The sequence below is a fragment of the Diaphorina citri genome, unplaced genomic scaffold (genome assembly GCF_000475195.1).
Source record: "Diaphorina citri unplaced genomic scaffold, Diaci psyllid genome assembly version 1.1 scaffold39, whole genome shotgun sequence".
Taxonomy (NCBI): Eukaryota; Metazoa; Arthropoda; class Insecta; order Hemiptera; family Psyllidae; genus Diaphorina; species Diaphorina citri.
Window position 1 is genome coordinate 194775 of NW_007377476.1, and position 15974 is coordinate 210748.

A 15974-nucleotide genomic window follows, 5' to 3' on the forward strand; every position below is an offset into this window, starting at 1 on the left:
TTTGATGGTCCAATAGATCCAAAAACAGGCAAAAAGGAAAGACTAAACAAACCTGGCACAACATTGCCTGAAGGTGAAGAGGATGATGGTCCAATAGATCCAAAATCAGGCAAAAAGGAGAGACTAAACAAATCTGGCACAACATTGCCTGAGGATAAAGATGATGATGGTTCAATAAATCCAAAAACAGGCAAAAAGGAAAGGCCCCACAAACCTGGCACAACATCGCCTGAAGATGAAGAGGATGATGGTCAAATAGATCCAAAAACAGGGAAAAAGATACGTAGCAAGTCACCAGACGATTCTAATGTCGATAGTCCAATAGATCCAAAAACAGGCAAAAAGGAAGGACTAAACGAACCTGGCACAACATTGCCTGAAGATGAAGAGGATGATGGTCAAATAGATCCAAAAACAGGGAAAAAGATACGTAGCAAGTCACCAGACGATTCTAATGTCGATCAATCTCCAAAACTGGAGAAGGGAAGAGAAATACCACGCAACTCCGAGGAGACCCTAAAGAAAACACCAGCCCAATCAGAAAATGATGTACCAAATCCTGATGAGGAAGATGAATATGAAGAGTATGAGGTGGAAGAAAAAGTACCTATGAGGAGAAAAAGAAAGGTACCAAAAAAGAAGACGCCTTCAATTGGAGAAAAAGATAATATAAATCCCGAAATACAGAAAGAAAAACCTCCAGAAAATAAGGACCAAAACCAAGAAAATCCTTTGGACAATAAAAATTCCAAGGATACACCAAACGGAGATCGAGCTCTTTTAACAGATCCTACCGGAAAATATATCCCTCACGAAAAGGATGAAACATCTGACAGTAATAAAGTAAATCCAGAAATGCAGAAAGAAAACCCTCATGATAATAAGGCTCAAAACCATGAAAATCCTCTGGATGGTAAAAATCATTGGAACAAACTAATGGCAGATCAAGAACTAACTACTTCTGATAAACCAATAGTTAGTAACGGTCTTCCAGACAGTCCTTCTGATAATGAACATGAAGACGAGACATTGAACCCCGGTAATGGCGATAAAAAGAAAGGAGAAAAGAAACCAACAAAGAAAGATGTTGAAAATGAAAGACGCCACAAACCTGGCACAACATTGCCTGATGATGAAGATGATGATGGTCCAATAGATCCAAAAACACGCAAAAAGGAAAGAAATATTATTCAAAAGAACAAACCTGTTGACGAAATGGATCTAACTAAACCTGATGAGTTAAGAGATCCAGAAGACGATTCGCATGATGACGAAAATGATAGTAGTGAGGTAGATAATGATAATTTAACAAAAAGAAATAGTAAAACCAAGAAACCTGTTGACGAAACAGATCAAGATAAACAACAAAACACGAAACCCTTAATTAAACTTATCATTAAAAAACACAAATCTCTTGACGAAAGGGATCAAACTAAACCAAAAGATAACAAGGATGAGATAGAAAATCCTGACAAATTACGAGATCTTCTACATAGTCTTCTAGACTATTTGCATGACGATGACGAAGACAAAGAGTCTGATAAAGATAATGATGACCCTACAAAAAGACATGGTAATGAGAACAAAATAAAGAAAGGCAACAAAAACCCCAAAAGACCAAAAAAGAAAGGAGGTGAAAATGAGAGTAATCTTGATGATGGTGATGAAGAAAACGGTTTTGATGTTTACAGTGATAAGCCAACAAAAAGAAATTGTAAAAACAAGAAACCTTTTGACGGATCGGATCAAAATAAACAACCAGACTTGGAAAACTCAGATGAATCTACCAATAAAAGGAAAAAGAATAAACCGGTTGACGAAATGGATCAAACTAAACCAAAAAATAAAAATGATATAGAAAATCCTGATGAAGAATCAGATCCAGAAGATCATACGGATGATGACGAAAATGATAGTGATGTAGATAATGATAACCCAACAAAAACAAATGCCGAAGATGACGAAGAAGGAACGGGTGCAAAGCCCAACACACATGTTACAACATCGCCTGAAAATGAAGATGATGATGGTCCAATAGATCCAAAAACAGGGAAAAAGGAAAAGTCCAACAAACATGCCACAACATCGCCTGAAGATGAAGGGGATGATGGTCCAATAGATCCAAAAACAGGCAAAAAGGAAAAGCCCCACAAACATGCCACGAGTAAGAAACGAAGTATTGACGCCCGAAGTAAAAAAAGGAAAGTGAGAAGAAGATGAAAATGATGATTGTGGTATTAGAAATGATTTTTCGCTGTCTAATATTTGAGACTTGACGGTCAGAATAGCAATGAACCTCGGGAAAATAGAAGGGAATGAGAGGGCGTAGAGATATCTGAGAGGAGTGATTAGGGTAGAAGTGGGTAATATGAACTCTGAGTGACACATCGCCCCTAGGGGACGGACGCCGAACGTGGAAATTATTCAAGGCTTTAGGGAACGTAACAGTAGGGTTTATATTAAGAGCCTGGATTGATCCTTTATGTATTGTTAGTCCACATATTCCACACAGATAACTTGACTTGACGACATTCCCAGAAGATAAGACAAAACAAAAAGCCAAGGCAAAGAGAAGAAAAATGGAAGATTGTAAAAATAGAAATGTTGTGGGAAGGAAAACAAGAAAATACACCTCGTGTAGGGAACGAAAACCACGAGAAAGGAGGTGGAAGAAGAGACAAAAGACACCTAAGGAAAAGAAAGAGGAAGAGAAGATTCTTTACAACGGAGGGAAGAGAGAGAAGAAATATTCCTCCTTTGTAAGAAATAGAATAAAAAGAAGGGAGGGAGAAAAAAAGACATCCAAAGACAGAGGAGGACTCGAAAGTTTTTAGTGTGTAAACAGTGAAATTCTTGTGAGTTGGTGAAGGAGAGAACAAGTTTTGTGAAATATAAAATTGATCGAGAACAAGGAGGAAGAAATCGCCTGGAGGAAAGGGAGTGAAAGAGGATGAGAATGATAAGGAGGTGGCTAAACTTTCCCCCCGGTATAGGACTATAGGGAGGAAGCTTGGGTGGGGGACGTAATCTTTCCCTGTTTATATGGGAGAGAGATGGCATAGGTCTTGGAGGAAGGGACTAGGAGAGGATGAGGTGAGGGAGAGGGAGGCAAACTTTGGGAGAGGTAAACTTTCCCCCCGGTATAGGACTATAGGGAGGAAGCTTGGGTGGGGGACGTAATCTTTCTCTGTTTATATGGGAGAGAGATGGCATAGGTCTTGGAGGAAGGGACTAGGAGAGGATGAGGTGAGGGAGAGGGAGGCAAACTTTGGGAGACCCAAACTAAGGAGGAGGAAGAAAGAAAAGGGAGAAGAGAGGACGCTTTTGATCGGGGGGTATGGAGGGGTAGTATACAGAAGGGTAACACCGGCCCCAAATAAAATTGGGAAAAGGTGCCGTGAAAGAAGAATAAGAAGAGGCAAACTTTCCCTATCCCTGGGAGGGAGGTACCATATTAGGGAGGGAGCTTGAGGAGGGGAAGGAGTTAGGGGAGGAGAAGGAGTTTGGGTTGGGGAACCCTGGACGAGTTTGGAGGGGAAAAAAGGAAAGTTGACGTCTCCGAAAACAACATAGATTAATGGTGTGTCGCACTGGTGAGCGCAGGGATAGCGCCTAGCGCCTGTACGCATATTAGGGAGGGAGCTTGAGGAGGGGAAGGAGTTAGGGGAGGAGAAGGAGTTTGGGTTGGGGAACCCTGGAAGAGTTTGGAGGGGGAAAAAAAGGAAAGTTGACGTCTCCGAAAACAACATAGATTAATGGTGTGTCGCACTGGTGAGCGCAGGGATAGCGCCTAGCGCCTGTACATGTTGCCTTTGGCTCTGTCAGTTTAGACTCTTTTGCAGTGCTTTATTTAAACTGTCCTTCCTAGGACCAAAAGTCCCATTACACTAGGAGCTATAGGACGGATTCCCCTCTGTGTCCCTCTCTTTATCCTTCCCACCTGTTTCTACTATTCTCTCCCCCTGTCGTGCTGTTGCCTTTGGCTCTGTCAGTTTAGACTCTTTTGCAGTGCTTTATTTAAACTGTCCTTCCTAGGACCAGAAGTCCCATTACACTAGGAGCTATAGGACGGATTCCCCTCTGTGTCCCTCTCTTTATCCTTCCCACCTGTTTCTACTATTCTCTCCCCCTCCCATAGCTAGAGAGTTAGAGAGGGAATTAGAAGTGAGCATAATATCACCTGATATTTCGTTTTCACTGCGATTAAATTTGGACAATGGCTGCCTCCCCTTTCCTTCATCCTGGCACCGGATTTTATTTGGCCAATGTGTTGTATTGTTTGGGCAAAATAGAATATTGTGCGAGTCCCCTATTGTTTTCCTGATATCCCCTTTGTCTATGTATATCTATCTATAGGTACGTAGAGTTTTTAATAAATACCACTCCTGTATTTTCTAGTTGACCGGTCTGTCTGTAGTTCACACCCTTCTGCCCTGAGGTGTCAAATGTAGGTCAGTTTCGAGCTTTATTGTTGACCAAGCACTGCCAACTGTTGTTGGGACCTCTTGATACTACTGGAGGTCAAAATGTCCAATAGCTTTCTGATTGAGGATATAATGGAGCTGTTGCTGGCAATTGAAATCTTTACCCTAGGATAAAATACATTGTACCTACTAAAAAGTATGCTGTCGGTTGCCCATTATGTCGCCAATTGCTTGTGTGCCTTCATTTTATTTCATTCTCAACCTTGTTAAGTTTCTCGGTAGATTGTTCTTTACTGCGGATGTCTAACTTGAAAACCTTTAAATTTCAAGTCAAGTAAACATTTGCCAGCCTAGACAGCTTGGAGGGTAGCACTTCTGCCTTTTAAGCGCTAGGTCGTGGATTCCCGGCCGGGGCGGATTTTATCCTAAACAGCTTTCTCCTTTTGTCTTCCTTCTCTCTTCGCTTTCGGGAGTTCGGGACGATAAGACCTTAGCAGACGGCAAGACGCTTTCGGGACGATAGTTCCCTTTATCAAACCTCTTGCCTGTTCAAACTTTTTCTGTAATTTTAATACCAGTTCAAGTTGTTCCTCTTTAATCCAGCAGTGTGTGGGTTGTTGTGCCTTCTGTCACTTGAGCGAGGTCTCCCGGGTGTATACCTCCTACCGCTTGTCTAATGCCCTACTCTCCTAATTCCTATCTCCAGTCCTACGCCTGTACTGTTGCAACCCATTAGATCTATGACAAGCTATGGAGGAGCGCTAAATTTATGACGTGAGTGTGTGTAGGTTGTTGTGTCTTCTGTCACTTGAGCGAGGTCTCCCGGGTGTATACCTCCTACCGCTTGTCTAATGCCCTACTCTCCTAATTCCTATAGTATCTCCAGTCCTACATACCTCATCCATTTATCCAATCTCGCTTCTATCCCATGTCTATGCCCTACTCTTCTATTTTCCTAATTCCCATCCATAGTCTTCATTCCTAATACATAGGGTGCCTGGTTGTACCTTGGCCCCCAAAATCACTTTTTGATTTTTTTAATTTTTCCTATTAATGTTATTGGCATAATTTTAATTGATTTAGAAAGGAAATTTTCTTGGCTATCTATACAATTAGCAATGATTGTTTTACTAATACATACCTCATCCAGTTATCCAATCTCGCTTCTATCCCATGTCTATGTCCTACTCTTCTATTCTCCTAATTCCCATCCATAGTCTTCATTCCTAATACATCCCTTATCCAGTCTCAGTCTCACTCCTACCTCATGTCAGATGTCTATGTCCTATATGTACTCCTAATACCTCTCCATCTTTCTATAACCAATTACCGCCCTTCTCTTTCTCCTATCTTCTCCTTCATAGACAGGTTCGATCCCGGAATCATGTTATAGTCTTTGGGATGTATTAAAATTGAAAATCCCAAGTACCTAATATCTGGAACAAAGGTGCAGTAAACGAGAAGGAGGATTAATCCCTTATCCATTACAGTCTCACTCCTACCAGTCCTACCTCATGTCTATGTCCTATATGTACTCCTAATACCTCTCCATCTTTCTATAACCAATTACCGCCCTTCTCTTTCTCCGATTTTCTCCTTCATAGACAGGTTCGATCTCGGAATAATGTTATAGTCTTTGGGATGTATTAAAATTGAAAATCCCAAGTACCTAATATCTGGAACAAAGGTGCAGTAAACGAGAAGGAGGATTATAGTTAAAGCGCCTAATTCTGGAGAGAGAAAAAATGGCCCAATAATTTCTATCCTTCCAGACAAATTCTGGCCCCATCGCACCCTTAATTCCCTAGCTCTTCCCTGATTTATCCTTTTTTTGAAATTATGACTGATGTCCAAAGGAAGCCTTAAATCCGCGTAAGACATCCCCAAAGAGAGGAGTGATCTCTAAAGCGTGATGACATCTCCAAAGTGTAAAGTGATGCTCTCCCGGAAATATATCGGTTGAGGACGTGCCTCTGTCACTGAAGAAATCTCTTTCGAGAGTAAATCTCTAATTTTTCATGCAAATAAGTTCCTAGCTCTTACCTGATTTAGTCCAAAGGGAGCTTTAAATCCGCGTAAGACATCCCTAAAGAGAGGAGTGATCTCTAAGGCGTGATGACATCTCCAAAGTGTAAAGTGATGTTCTCCCGGAAATATATCGGTTGAGGACGTGCCTCTGTCACTGAAGAAATCTCTTTCGAGAGTAAATCTCTAATTTTTCATGCAAATAAATCGAGAGTGCGTGAGCTCAGAATGATTATAATGCTGTGAGAAATGAGTGGACATTAATAATGAGGTCCCTAGTCCCTACTGGCTCTTCTTGCTTCTGATTTCCTCCCCCTTCTTCTCTTTCCTTCTCCTCCCCTCTATCAACCCTTCTTCCTCCTTCCTTTTAGTTACTTTCTCCCTCCCATTTACCCCTCTTGTCCCATGTATCTCCTTCCTCTTCTTCAGCTCTCTCTTTTCTCCATTCTCGTTTCCCTTATCTCCCTCACATACTACCTCTCCTCTCATCCTTTCCATATATCTTCTTCCTTCTGTTCCTTCCTTTTAGTTACTTTCTCCCTCCCATTTACCCCTCTTCTCCCATGTATCTCCTTCCTCTTCTTTAGCTCTCTCTTTTCTCCATTCTCGTTTCCCTTATCTCCCTCACATACTACCTCTCCTCTCATCCTTTCCATATCTTCTTCCTTCTGGTACTACCTCTTCGTCCTCTCTTCCCTCTACCCCTCTTCTCTTTCCTTTACCTCCTCCCCTCTCGCTACCCTTCTCCTTCTCTCTCTCTCTCTCTCTCTCTCTCTCTCTCTCTCTCTCTCTCTGGCCCTATAGATCAAGCAGGTATACCTATGGCCCTATAGATAAAGCAGGTATACCTATAGCCCTATAGATAAAGCAGGTATACCTATGGCCCTATAGGTAAAGCAGGTATACCTATGGCCCTATAGGTAAAGCAGGTATACCTATGGTCCTATAGGTAAAGCAGGTATACCTATGGCCCTATATGTAAAGCAGGTATACCTATGGCCCTCTTCCCTCTACCCCTCTTCTCTTTCCTTTACCTCCTCCCCTCTCGCTACGCTCCTCCTTCTCTCTCTCTCTCTCTCTCTTACCAAAATCTGGCACCTTTTAAAGGCAAATTTTTTTTGCCCCAGAGGGAGGGAATGAAGAAGGGAGGAGGTGAGGGAGAGATGAGTGAGTATATGGAAACTTACCTTTGCTCCGGGTATGTTTGTCGTCAAGTCATACAGCTTTCACTAATATGTGCTCTCTCCCTCCTTTTCCTTTGTACCTTCCTCTTTCCCTCCATTTATCCCTCCATCACTCCCTTTTTCTCTTACTCTCTCTCTTTCTCCCTCCCTCCCTCCCTCTTTCTCCCTCTCCTCACCCTCTTACATTTATCTCGCTCATCTTTAAGCTCTCCTTTGTCTTGGAGCAATCATGAGACCAATCATATCTGAGTGCACTCCCACACATTTGTGGTTAATACGTGCTCTCTCCCTCCTTTTCCTTTGTACCTTCCTCTTTCCCTCCATCACTCCCTTTTTCTCTTACTCCCTCTCTCTCTCTCTCTTTCTCTCTCCCTCCCTCCCTCTTTCTCCCTCTCCTCACCCTCTTACATTTATCTTGCTCTCTTTGAGCTCTCCTTTGTCTTGGAGCAATCATGAGACCAATCATATCTGAGTGCACTCCCACACATTTGTGGGTGTGTGAATTCTGTATAATATATGAGAGAGAGAGAGAGAGAGAGAGAGAGAAAGATGGATTGATAAAACTATATGGAAAGGGAGAGAAAAATGGATAAGGAACAGGGAGGAAGAGTGAGAGAAACAAAGGGAAGAGAGGGAGAGAGAAAGAGATAGATAGGAGAGGGAGAGATGAGAGAAAGTGTGAAGGAGACAGAAAGAGACGGAGAAGGAAATGGAAAAAGAGAGGGCAGGAAAAACGAGCAATGGATAGGTGGGCAGGGGGAGAGAGAGAGAGAAAGAGAGACCTAGATAGGGAGTGAAAACGGGATGAGAATAAATAATAAGGGAGAGAGACGAAAGAAAAGGTAAAGAGAGAAATGAATAGGGTGCTCTTTTCAAAACTTCAAATGAAGCATACTCCCGCAGGGTAGGCTGTAGACTAGTGCCACGCATCACGCAGTTTTAGCCTGGCACATATGCCAATATTGATTTTATAATATAAGATTGGTCTAGGTCTAAGGCAGGGCTTGGAACTTGGAATGTCTTTGGAAACTCATTATTTTATATCTGTGCGGATTTCAAACTATGAACGTACCGTCAAACAGTCGATTGTCAAACATTACATCCCATAACGGAAACCATGTGAGGAAGTAAAGAATAACGACAGGACAGAATGCTAAATGAGGAGTTTAGATCGGAATAGGGTGGGGGAGAGGGAGGAGAGAGAGAGACTCACACCCTCATCTTTGTAATTAATCATAATACCCAGCTCTTCATCCCCACATAACAGCCCCCCACCCATGAATCACCCCTCCTCCCTCTCCCACCCCCCTTACTTCCCCTCCCTCAGTGTTGCCAACTGAATTTCAATACACAGTATCGATTTTATTTGTTTCATGTTGGTGTTGTGAGGGTTTTTTTTAATTATTATGTTATGTTTTCAATATACAAACATAGGTATATCATATTTCTATAGTACTATGTTGTGTTTTCAATGTATTCTGTGTGAGAGGGAGGAAAGCGAGAAGGAAGGAGAGAAAAAGAGAGAATATAGACGAAGAAGGAAGAGAAAAACAGGAGAGAAGACGAAGAAACGGAAAATAGAGTAGAAAGGAGAGAAAGAGGGAGAAGGACAGAGGACATTTGATGTATTAAAATGAGGGGAGGGGGGAATATGCTGATAAACATGAAATTTCTGAGGATCTGGTTCGGTAGGTATATCGAAGTGGTTCAGGGTTCAAATTCCATCCACAGCTCCACCAACAACTTTGCTTTTGAATAACTCCACTGTACCTGTAGCTAAAGGTAAAGTACCTATAGGTAAAGCAGGTATACCTATGGCCCTATAGGTAAAGCAGGTATACCTATGGCCCTATAGGTAAAGCAGGTATACCTATGGCCCTATATGTAAAGCAGGTATACCTATGGTCCTATAGGTAAAGCAGGTATACCTATGGCCCTATATGTAAAGCAGGTATACCTATGGCCCTATAGATAAAGCAGGTATACCTATGGCCCTATAGGTAAAGCAGGTATACCTATGGCCCTATAGGTAAAGCAGGTATACCTATGGGCGCAAAATAGAGGAGGAAGGAGAGAAAGAGGGAGAAGGACAGAGGACATTTAATGTATTAAAACACTTATCATATTAGGTTGGAAGGAGGGGAGGGGAGGAATATGCTGATAAACATGAAATTTCTGAGGATGTGGTTCGGTAGATATATCGAAGTGGTTCAGAGTTCGAATTCCATCCAAGGCAAAGAACAGTTCCACCAACAACTTTGCTTTTGAATAACTCCACTGTACCTGTAGCTAAAGGTAAAGTACCTATAGGTAAAGCAGGTATACCTATGGCCCTATAGGTAAAGCAGGGATACCTATGGCCCTATAGGTAAAGCAGGTATACCTATGGCCCTATAGGTAAAGCGGGTATACCCATGGCCCCATAGGTAAAGCAGGTATACCTATGGCCCTATAGGTAAAGCAGATATACCTATGGCCCTATAGGTAAAGTACATAGGTAGGTAGTTATCAATATATTTTCGATTTCTAATGAATTCCCTACCCATCTTCTTTAGCATAATTATTCATAATAAATTATCATGTTCTTCTTTTTTTTTCTCATCATTGGGAAAATATGGAGAAATAAGAAAAAAGATGCAAAAGAAGGTATGGAGGAAGAGAACGAAAGAGGGGAAAAAACGATGAAAAATTCATGGGGATACGGCTGATTTGAAGCATCTGCTTTCCCCCCCCCCTTCTTCCCATCTTCCTTCCCTCCCTCTTCCCTTTTCTTACATATTTCTTATCTCCTCCGGTCTGGAAGAAGAGAACGAAGATGATCCAACTAACACACCAAACGGATATGAAGGAGACACTAAGGAAGTCCCGCAAATCACAAAAGTAGACCGATAAAAATAAGGAAGGAAAACATTTAAAGCCCAACAATGATAAATCGAATAATACTCCTAACCCAAATAAACCTGAAGAAAGTGAATCTTCCTACGAAAACGCACAAGATAAAACTGGAAACAAAAAGAACAACCTGGCCAATGCAAATAAAAACGAGAAAAACAAGGAGATGGAAGAAACCTCTGATACAAACCACCAAATAGACGACAGCAGTGAAAACAACCAAGACGAAAGTCCAGAAAATGATCAAGATGAGTCAAAGCTTCACCTAAAACTTAAAAAGAAAAAGAACCCAAATAGTGACGGAAAAGATGAACCACAAAACGAAACTCCAAGTCTGGGAGATGAAAGCGATGACCAAAATGATTCCCAAGAAGAAAAAGACAGTTCTAAAAATAACCAAAACAAGTTAAAGCTAAGAGTTAAAAAGGAAAAGAATCCAACTAACGAAAAAGACAAGCCAGAAAATGAAACTCCAAACGAGGCAGATGAAGCCGATGCCCAAAATGATCCCCAAGAAACTGAAACAGAAGAAGAGAGTTCTGAAAACAACCAAGATAACTCAAAGGCTCCCCTAAAACTTGAAAAGAAAAAGAATCCAACTAGTGACGGAAAAGGCGAGCCACAAAACGAAACTCCAAATATGGAAGACGAAACCGACGACGACACTGATCTTGAAAACGACCAAAACGGTGACCAGTCAGCCCAGACTCCAAAGAATCCAAAAAGGAAACCCACCTCCAAACCAAAGAGGAAAAAGTAGACCCTCGCCTCAAAAGAGAACCGTCAAGAAGGGACTACGCAATGGTAGATGAATATGGATATCCAACGACCGATATAGACAAGGTGGTGAACAAAGTAATCAGGAAATATGACAACAAAGATGAAGTCACTGTGGCCAATATGTTACCCCCGGATCCTGCACTAGACAAACCCAAGGTAAGAGTTTGTTTGAACAATATTTAAAAAGAAAAGAAATATGGTGTAGACTGTAGATATCTTCTTCTTTAATAGAGTTTTACGCAGGAATCGCTCTTTTATTCATAAATTTAACCCAAATGCAACGGTTCTATTGAAAAAGAAATTACTACAAGTTAAAAGGTGAAAAATAAAGGGTGGGTTTCACCCTAGCTTCACAGCGCTGTTAAACCTATAGAAATCAAATGGAAATTAACAGGCTGTTAGCTTAACAGGCCTTCTAGGGGCTGTAAATATATCGATAAAATCCATATCTTCTTCTTTAATAGAGTTTTACGCAGGAATCGCTCTTTTATTCATAAATTTAACCCAAATACAACGGTTCTATTGAAAAAGAAATTACTACAAGTTAAAAGGTGAAAAATAAAGGGTAGGTTTCACCCTAGCTTCACAGCCCTGTTAAACCTATAGAAATCAAATGGAAATTAACAGGCTGTTAGCTTAACAGGCCTTCTAGGGGCTGTAAATATATCGATAAAATCCAAGACGAAGAAGAATGGAGAGTAAGGGAGAAAGAAAGAGTGAAAAGAGGGATAGAAATGACTGAAGAAAAAGGGAAGAGAGAAAACGGAAAATAGAGAGGAGAAAGGAGAGAAAGAGGGAGAAGGACAGAGGATATTTGATGTATTAAAATACTTATCATATTAGGTTGGAAGGAGGGGAGGGGGGAATATGCTGATAAACATGAAATTTCTGATAAGCATGAAATTTCTGAGGATCTGGTTCGGTAGGTATATCGAAGTGGTTCAGGGTTCGAATTCCATCCACAGCTCCACCAACAACTTTGCTTTTGAATAACCTGTGTACCTGTAGCTAAAGGTAAAGTACCTATAGGTAAAGCAGGTATACCTATGGCCCTATAGATAAAGCAGGTATACCCATGGCCCTATAGGTAAAGCAGGTATACCCATGGCCCTATATATAGGTAGAGCAGGTATACCCATGGCCCTATAGGTAAAGTACATAGGTAGGTAGTCATCAATATATTTTCGATCTCTAATGAATTCCTTACCCACATCTTCGTTAGCATAATTATTCATAATAAATTATCATGTTCTTCTTCTTTTTTTTTCTCATCATTGGGAAAATATGGAGAAGTAAGAAAAAAGATGCAAAAGAAGGTATGGAGGAAGAGAACGAAAGAGGGGAAAACACGATGAAAAATTCATGGGGATACGGCTGATTTGAAGCATCTGCTCTCCCCCCTTCTTCCCATCTTCTTTCCCTCCCTCTTCCCTTTTCTTACATATTTCTTATCTCCTCCGGTCTCGGAATTTTTAAAGATCTCTCCCTCCCTCCCTCTCTCTCTCTCTCTCTCTCCCCCTTCCTCCCTCCTCTTGAAATGATGAGGGTTCGATTCCCCCTCTTCTTCTAAACTTTTCTAAATACCCCAAGTTCAATTAATGCTGTAGTATTTCCCTCTCCTTCCGTTCTTCTCTCTCTCCCGCTCTCCCTCTCTCTCTCTCCTTTCTCTCCCTCTATCCCTCTCCTTTCTCTCTCTCTCTCTCTCTCCCTCCTCTTTCTGTCCCTTTCCTCCTCATCTCTCATTCTCTCCCTCCAAATTCCTCTTGTTCATTCGGGCCAATCGCCCCTCTTCTTCTAAACTTTCTAAATACCCCAAGTTCAATTAATGCTGTAGTATTTCCCTCTCCTTCCGTCCATCTCTCTCTCTCTCCCTCTCTTTCTCTCTCTCCCTCTATCCCTCTCCTTTCTCTCTCTCTCCCTCCTCTTTCTGTCCCTTTCCTCCTCATCTCTCATTCTCTCCCTCCAAATTCCTCTTGTTCATTCGGGCCAATCGCAAACTTTTTTGAATTTTCATTAATTTCTTCTCCTTCTTCTTTTTGTTTTCTCATTGATTCTTTTCTGTACTTTTCCTTTTTCTTGGACTGCTACGTGATTTTTGTTGTATCTTTCAATTCCTTCTCCATTAGTTATCTCGTTTTGTGTATAAAACTTTCATCTTTTTTTTTTTTTTTTTATGGACTGCTAGGTACGTGATTTTTGTTGTATCTTTCAATTCCTTCTCCATTAGTTATCTCGTTTTGTGTATAAAACTTTCATCTTTTTTTTTTTCGTTCCTCTTTCGTTTCCTTCATCAAATAGTGCGAGATCAGGTCGGGTTTCCGTTTTGGGGTCCACGTGCTTCCTGAAAGTTTTGAAAGCTGGTTTCTCTTTCATCAGTTTTTTTTTTTCGTATTTCATCAGTTTGTTTCAAATTTTTTGATTCTCCTGGATGACTTCGTGCTGTTGGTGCTTATTTCACTAACCCGTTGGCAACTCGTGCATTTAACGTGCTGTCATAATTAGGAAATGAGATTTTTGAGTGGAAGGTAACCACTAGACGAGGTTACCCATTATTACGTGGTCATTTTCTCAAATAAAAAAAGATGAAATTCCATACCTCGGCTGGGATCGAACCCGCACCCTCTGTTTACCATTCGAGAGTATTGACCTCTACGCCACCAAGTCAGGTGATAAAAATAAGGAAGGAAAACATTTAGAGCCCAACAATGATAAATCGAATAATACTCCTAACCCAAATAAACCTGAAGAAAGTGAATCTTCCTACGAAAACGCACATGATAAAACTGGAAACAAAAAGAACAACCTGGCCAATGCAAATAAAAACGAGAAAAACAAGGAGATGGAAGAAACCTCTGATACAAACCACCAAATAGACGACAGCAGTGAAAACAACCAAGACGAAAGTCCAGAAAATGATCAAGATAAGTCAAAGCTTCACCTAAAACTTAAAAAGAAAAAGAACCCAAATAGTGACGGAAAAGATGAACCACAAAACGAAACTCCAAGTCTGGAAGATGAAAGCGATGACCAAAATCATTCCCAAGAAGAAGACGACAGTGCTAAAAATAACCAAGACAAGTTAAAGCTAAGAGTTAAAAAGGAAAAGAGTCCCACAAGTGACGGAAAAGACGAGCCACAAAGCGAAACTCCAAATATGGAAGACGAAACCGACGACGAAACTGATCTTGAAAACGACCAAAACGGTGACCAGTCAGCCCAGACTCCAAAGAATCCAAAAAGGAAACCCACCTCCAAACCAAAGAGGAAAAAGAAGAGATCCACCGGCTACCTGTTGGTCGTAAAAGACGGAAAGTTGACCTACACCAAAGTTGAACCTCACCAAGTCACCTCCCTAGCGCCAGAATACGGGTCGCTACTCTTTGACGAAACCAAAGACAAAAAGAGGACCCAAATGATAAAAATAAACGACCAGGACAAGTTAGAAGAACTGAGCAAACACGGGACTGAATGGAATGACCAAGCATCGCTGAAAATCCCGGAACATTTGCTCGATAAACTGAAAAGTGTGGACCAGGCGGGAGGAATATTGGACGCGATTCAGACCAAGGACGCAGGCGGTGTGCCGCACAAAACCAACGTGGTACTCAACTCGGAAACACCCGAGGAAGAACATAGGAAATAGAATAGAATAAATTGGAACATGCCTTACTAAAATAAGAAGAAAATAGGTCTTCAGTTGACTAAATAAACAACTTTATTGGTGGAAAAGTGTCAACTTGTTTCTGCATCTCATGATGCCATCCTCAGTACTCAATGGGAAAAATATTGTTTGTTTTTATTTATGTTTATTCAATATTTAGTAAAGTGAAGACCTATTTTCCTCTTATTTTGGTACCTATGAATAATTATTAGTATTTAACATGGTATTCTGTTTCCAAAGTTTATTTTAGAACATAATACCTTGTTTATACTGCCAGCATAGGACTTGTGGAGTTTTACTTATTTTGTAATGATATAATATTCATCCTGTAATTACCTAGGTATGTAAATTGTGTATAATGTCACAATAAAATTGAATCGAATTCAAATAAGTATAGTGGTTTTATAATGAAATAGTTATTTAAAAACAAAAAATACATAAATAGAAATAAAGGCAATGCGTTTTAAATGTACAGAACTCATTCAAAGCTCTATCTTTTATTTTTCCAAAGAGGTTTCTTAGATTAAACTGTAATAACGGAGCTCTTACCGTTCCGAAATCGAACTGAAGTAGGAAGAGATAGGGGAAAGCCAGCCGTTCCTAGAACGAAACGTATCTGCTTGGATAAAAGTTGGCCGAAGGGGATTTGAACCCGCGACCTAGCATTTACAAAGTAGCCGTGCTGCCCTTCCAAGCTAACTAGGCTGAAGTACATGTTTACTAGGCTTAACACTGTGGGTGAATTTTATTTCAATCTTTAAAATCTAACCTTCTAATAAAGTCTAATTGAATTTACGATCCAATTAAGTGTATTCGGTACCACACCCCTTGTATTGATTTGATTTTTCATCTACCATATAATAATTTTCCAATTTAACTCAATCAATTTTCTCTTTAAATTTTATCCTCTTTTCTTCTTCTTTTGCTTTCTCGTCCACCTCTTCATCTTTACTTATTTTTTCTCTTTTTATTCTTCTTCCTTTTCTCCCTCTCTCTCCTTCCTTCTTC

The 15974-nt window shown here is 40.7% G+C and overlaps 1 protein-coding gene across 1 annotated transcript in view; it reads left to right on the top strand.

Annotated features, from left to right (window-relative positions):
• Positions 1-14948, top strand: part of LOC103513044 (midasin-like) — a 60246-nt gene extending 45298 nt beyond the window's left edge. The window contains exons 3-7 of the mRNA XM_026826251.1: positions 8-259; positions 326-1969; positions 10431-10513; positions 11282-11461; positions 13944-14948. Of these exons, the coding sequence (XP_026682052.1) occupies positions 8-259; positions 326-1969; positions 10431-10513; positions 11282-11461; positions 13944-14948 (3164 nt within the window). The remainder of the gene's footprint in view (positions 1-7; positions 260-325; positions 1970-10430; positions 10514-11281; positions 11462-13943) is intronic.
• The last annotated feature ends 1026 nt before the right edge of the window (positions 14949-15974 follow it).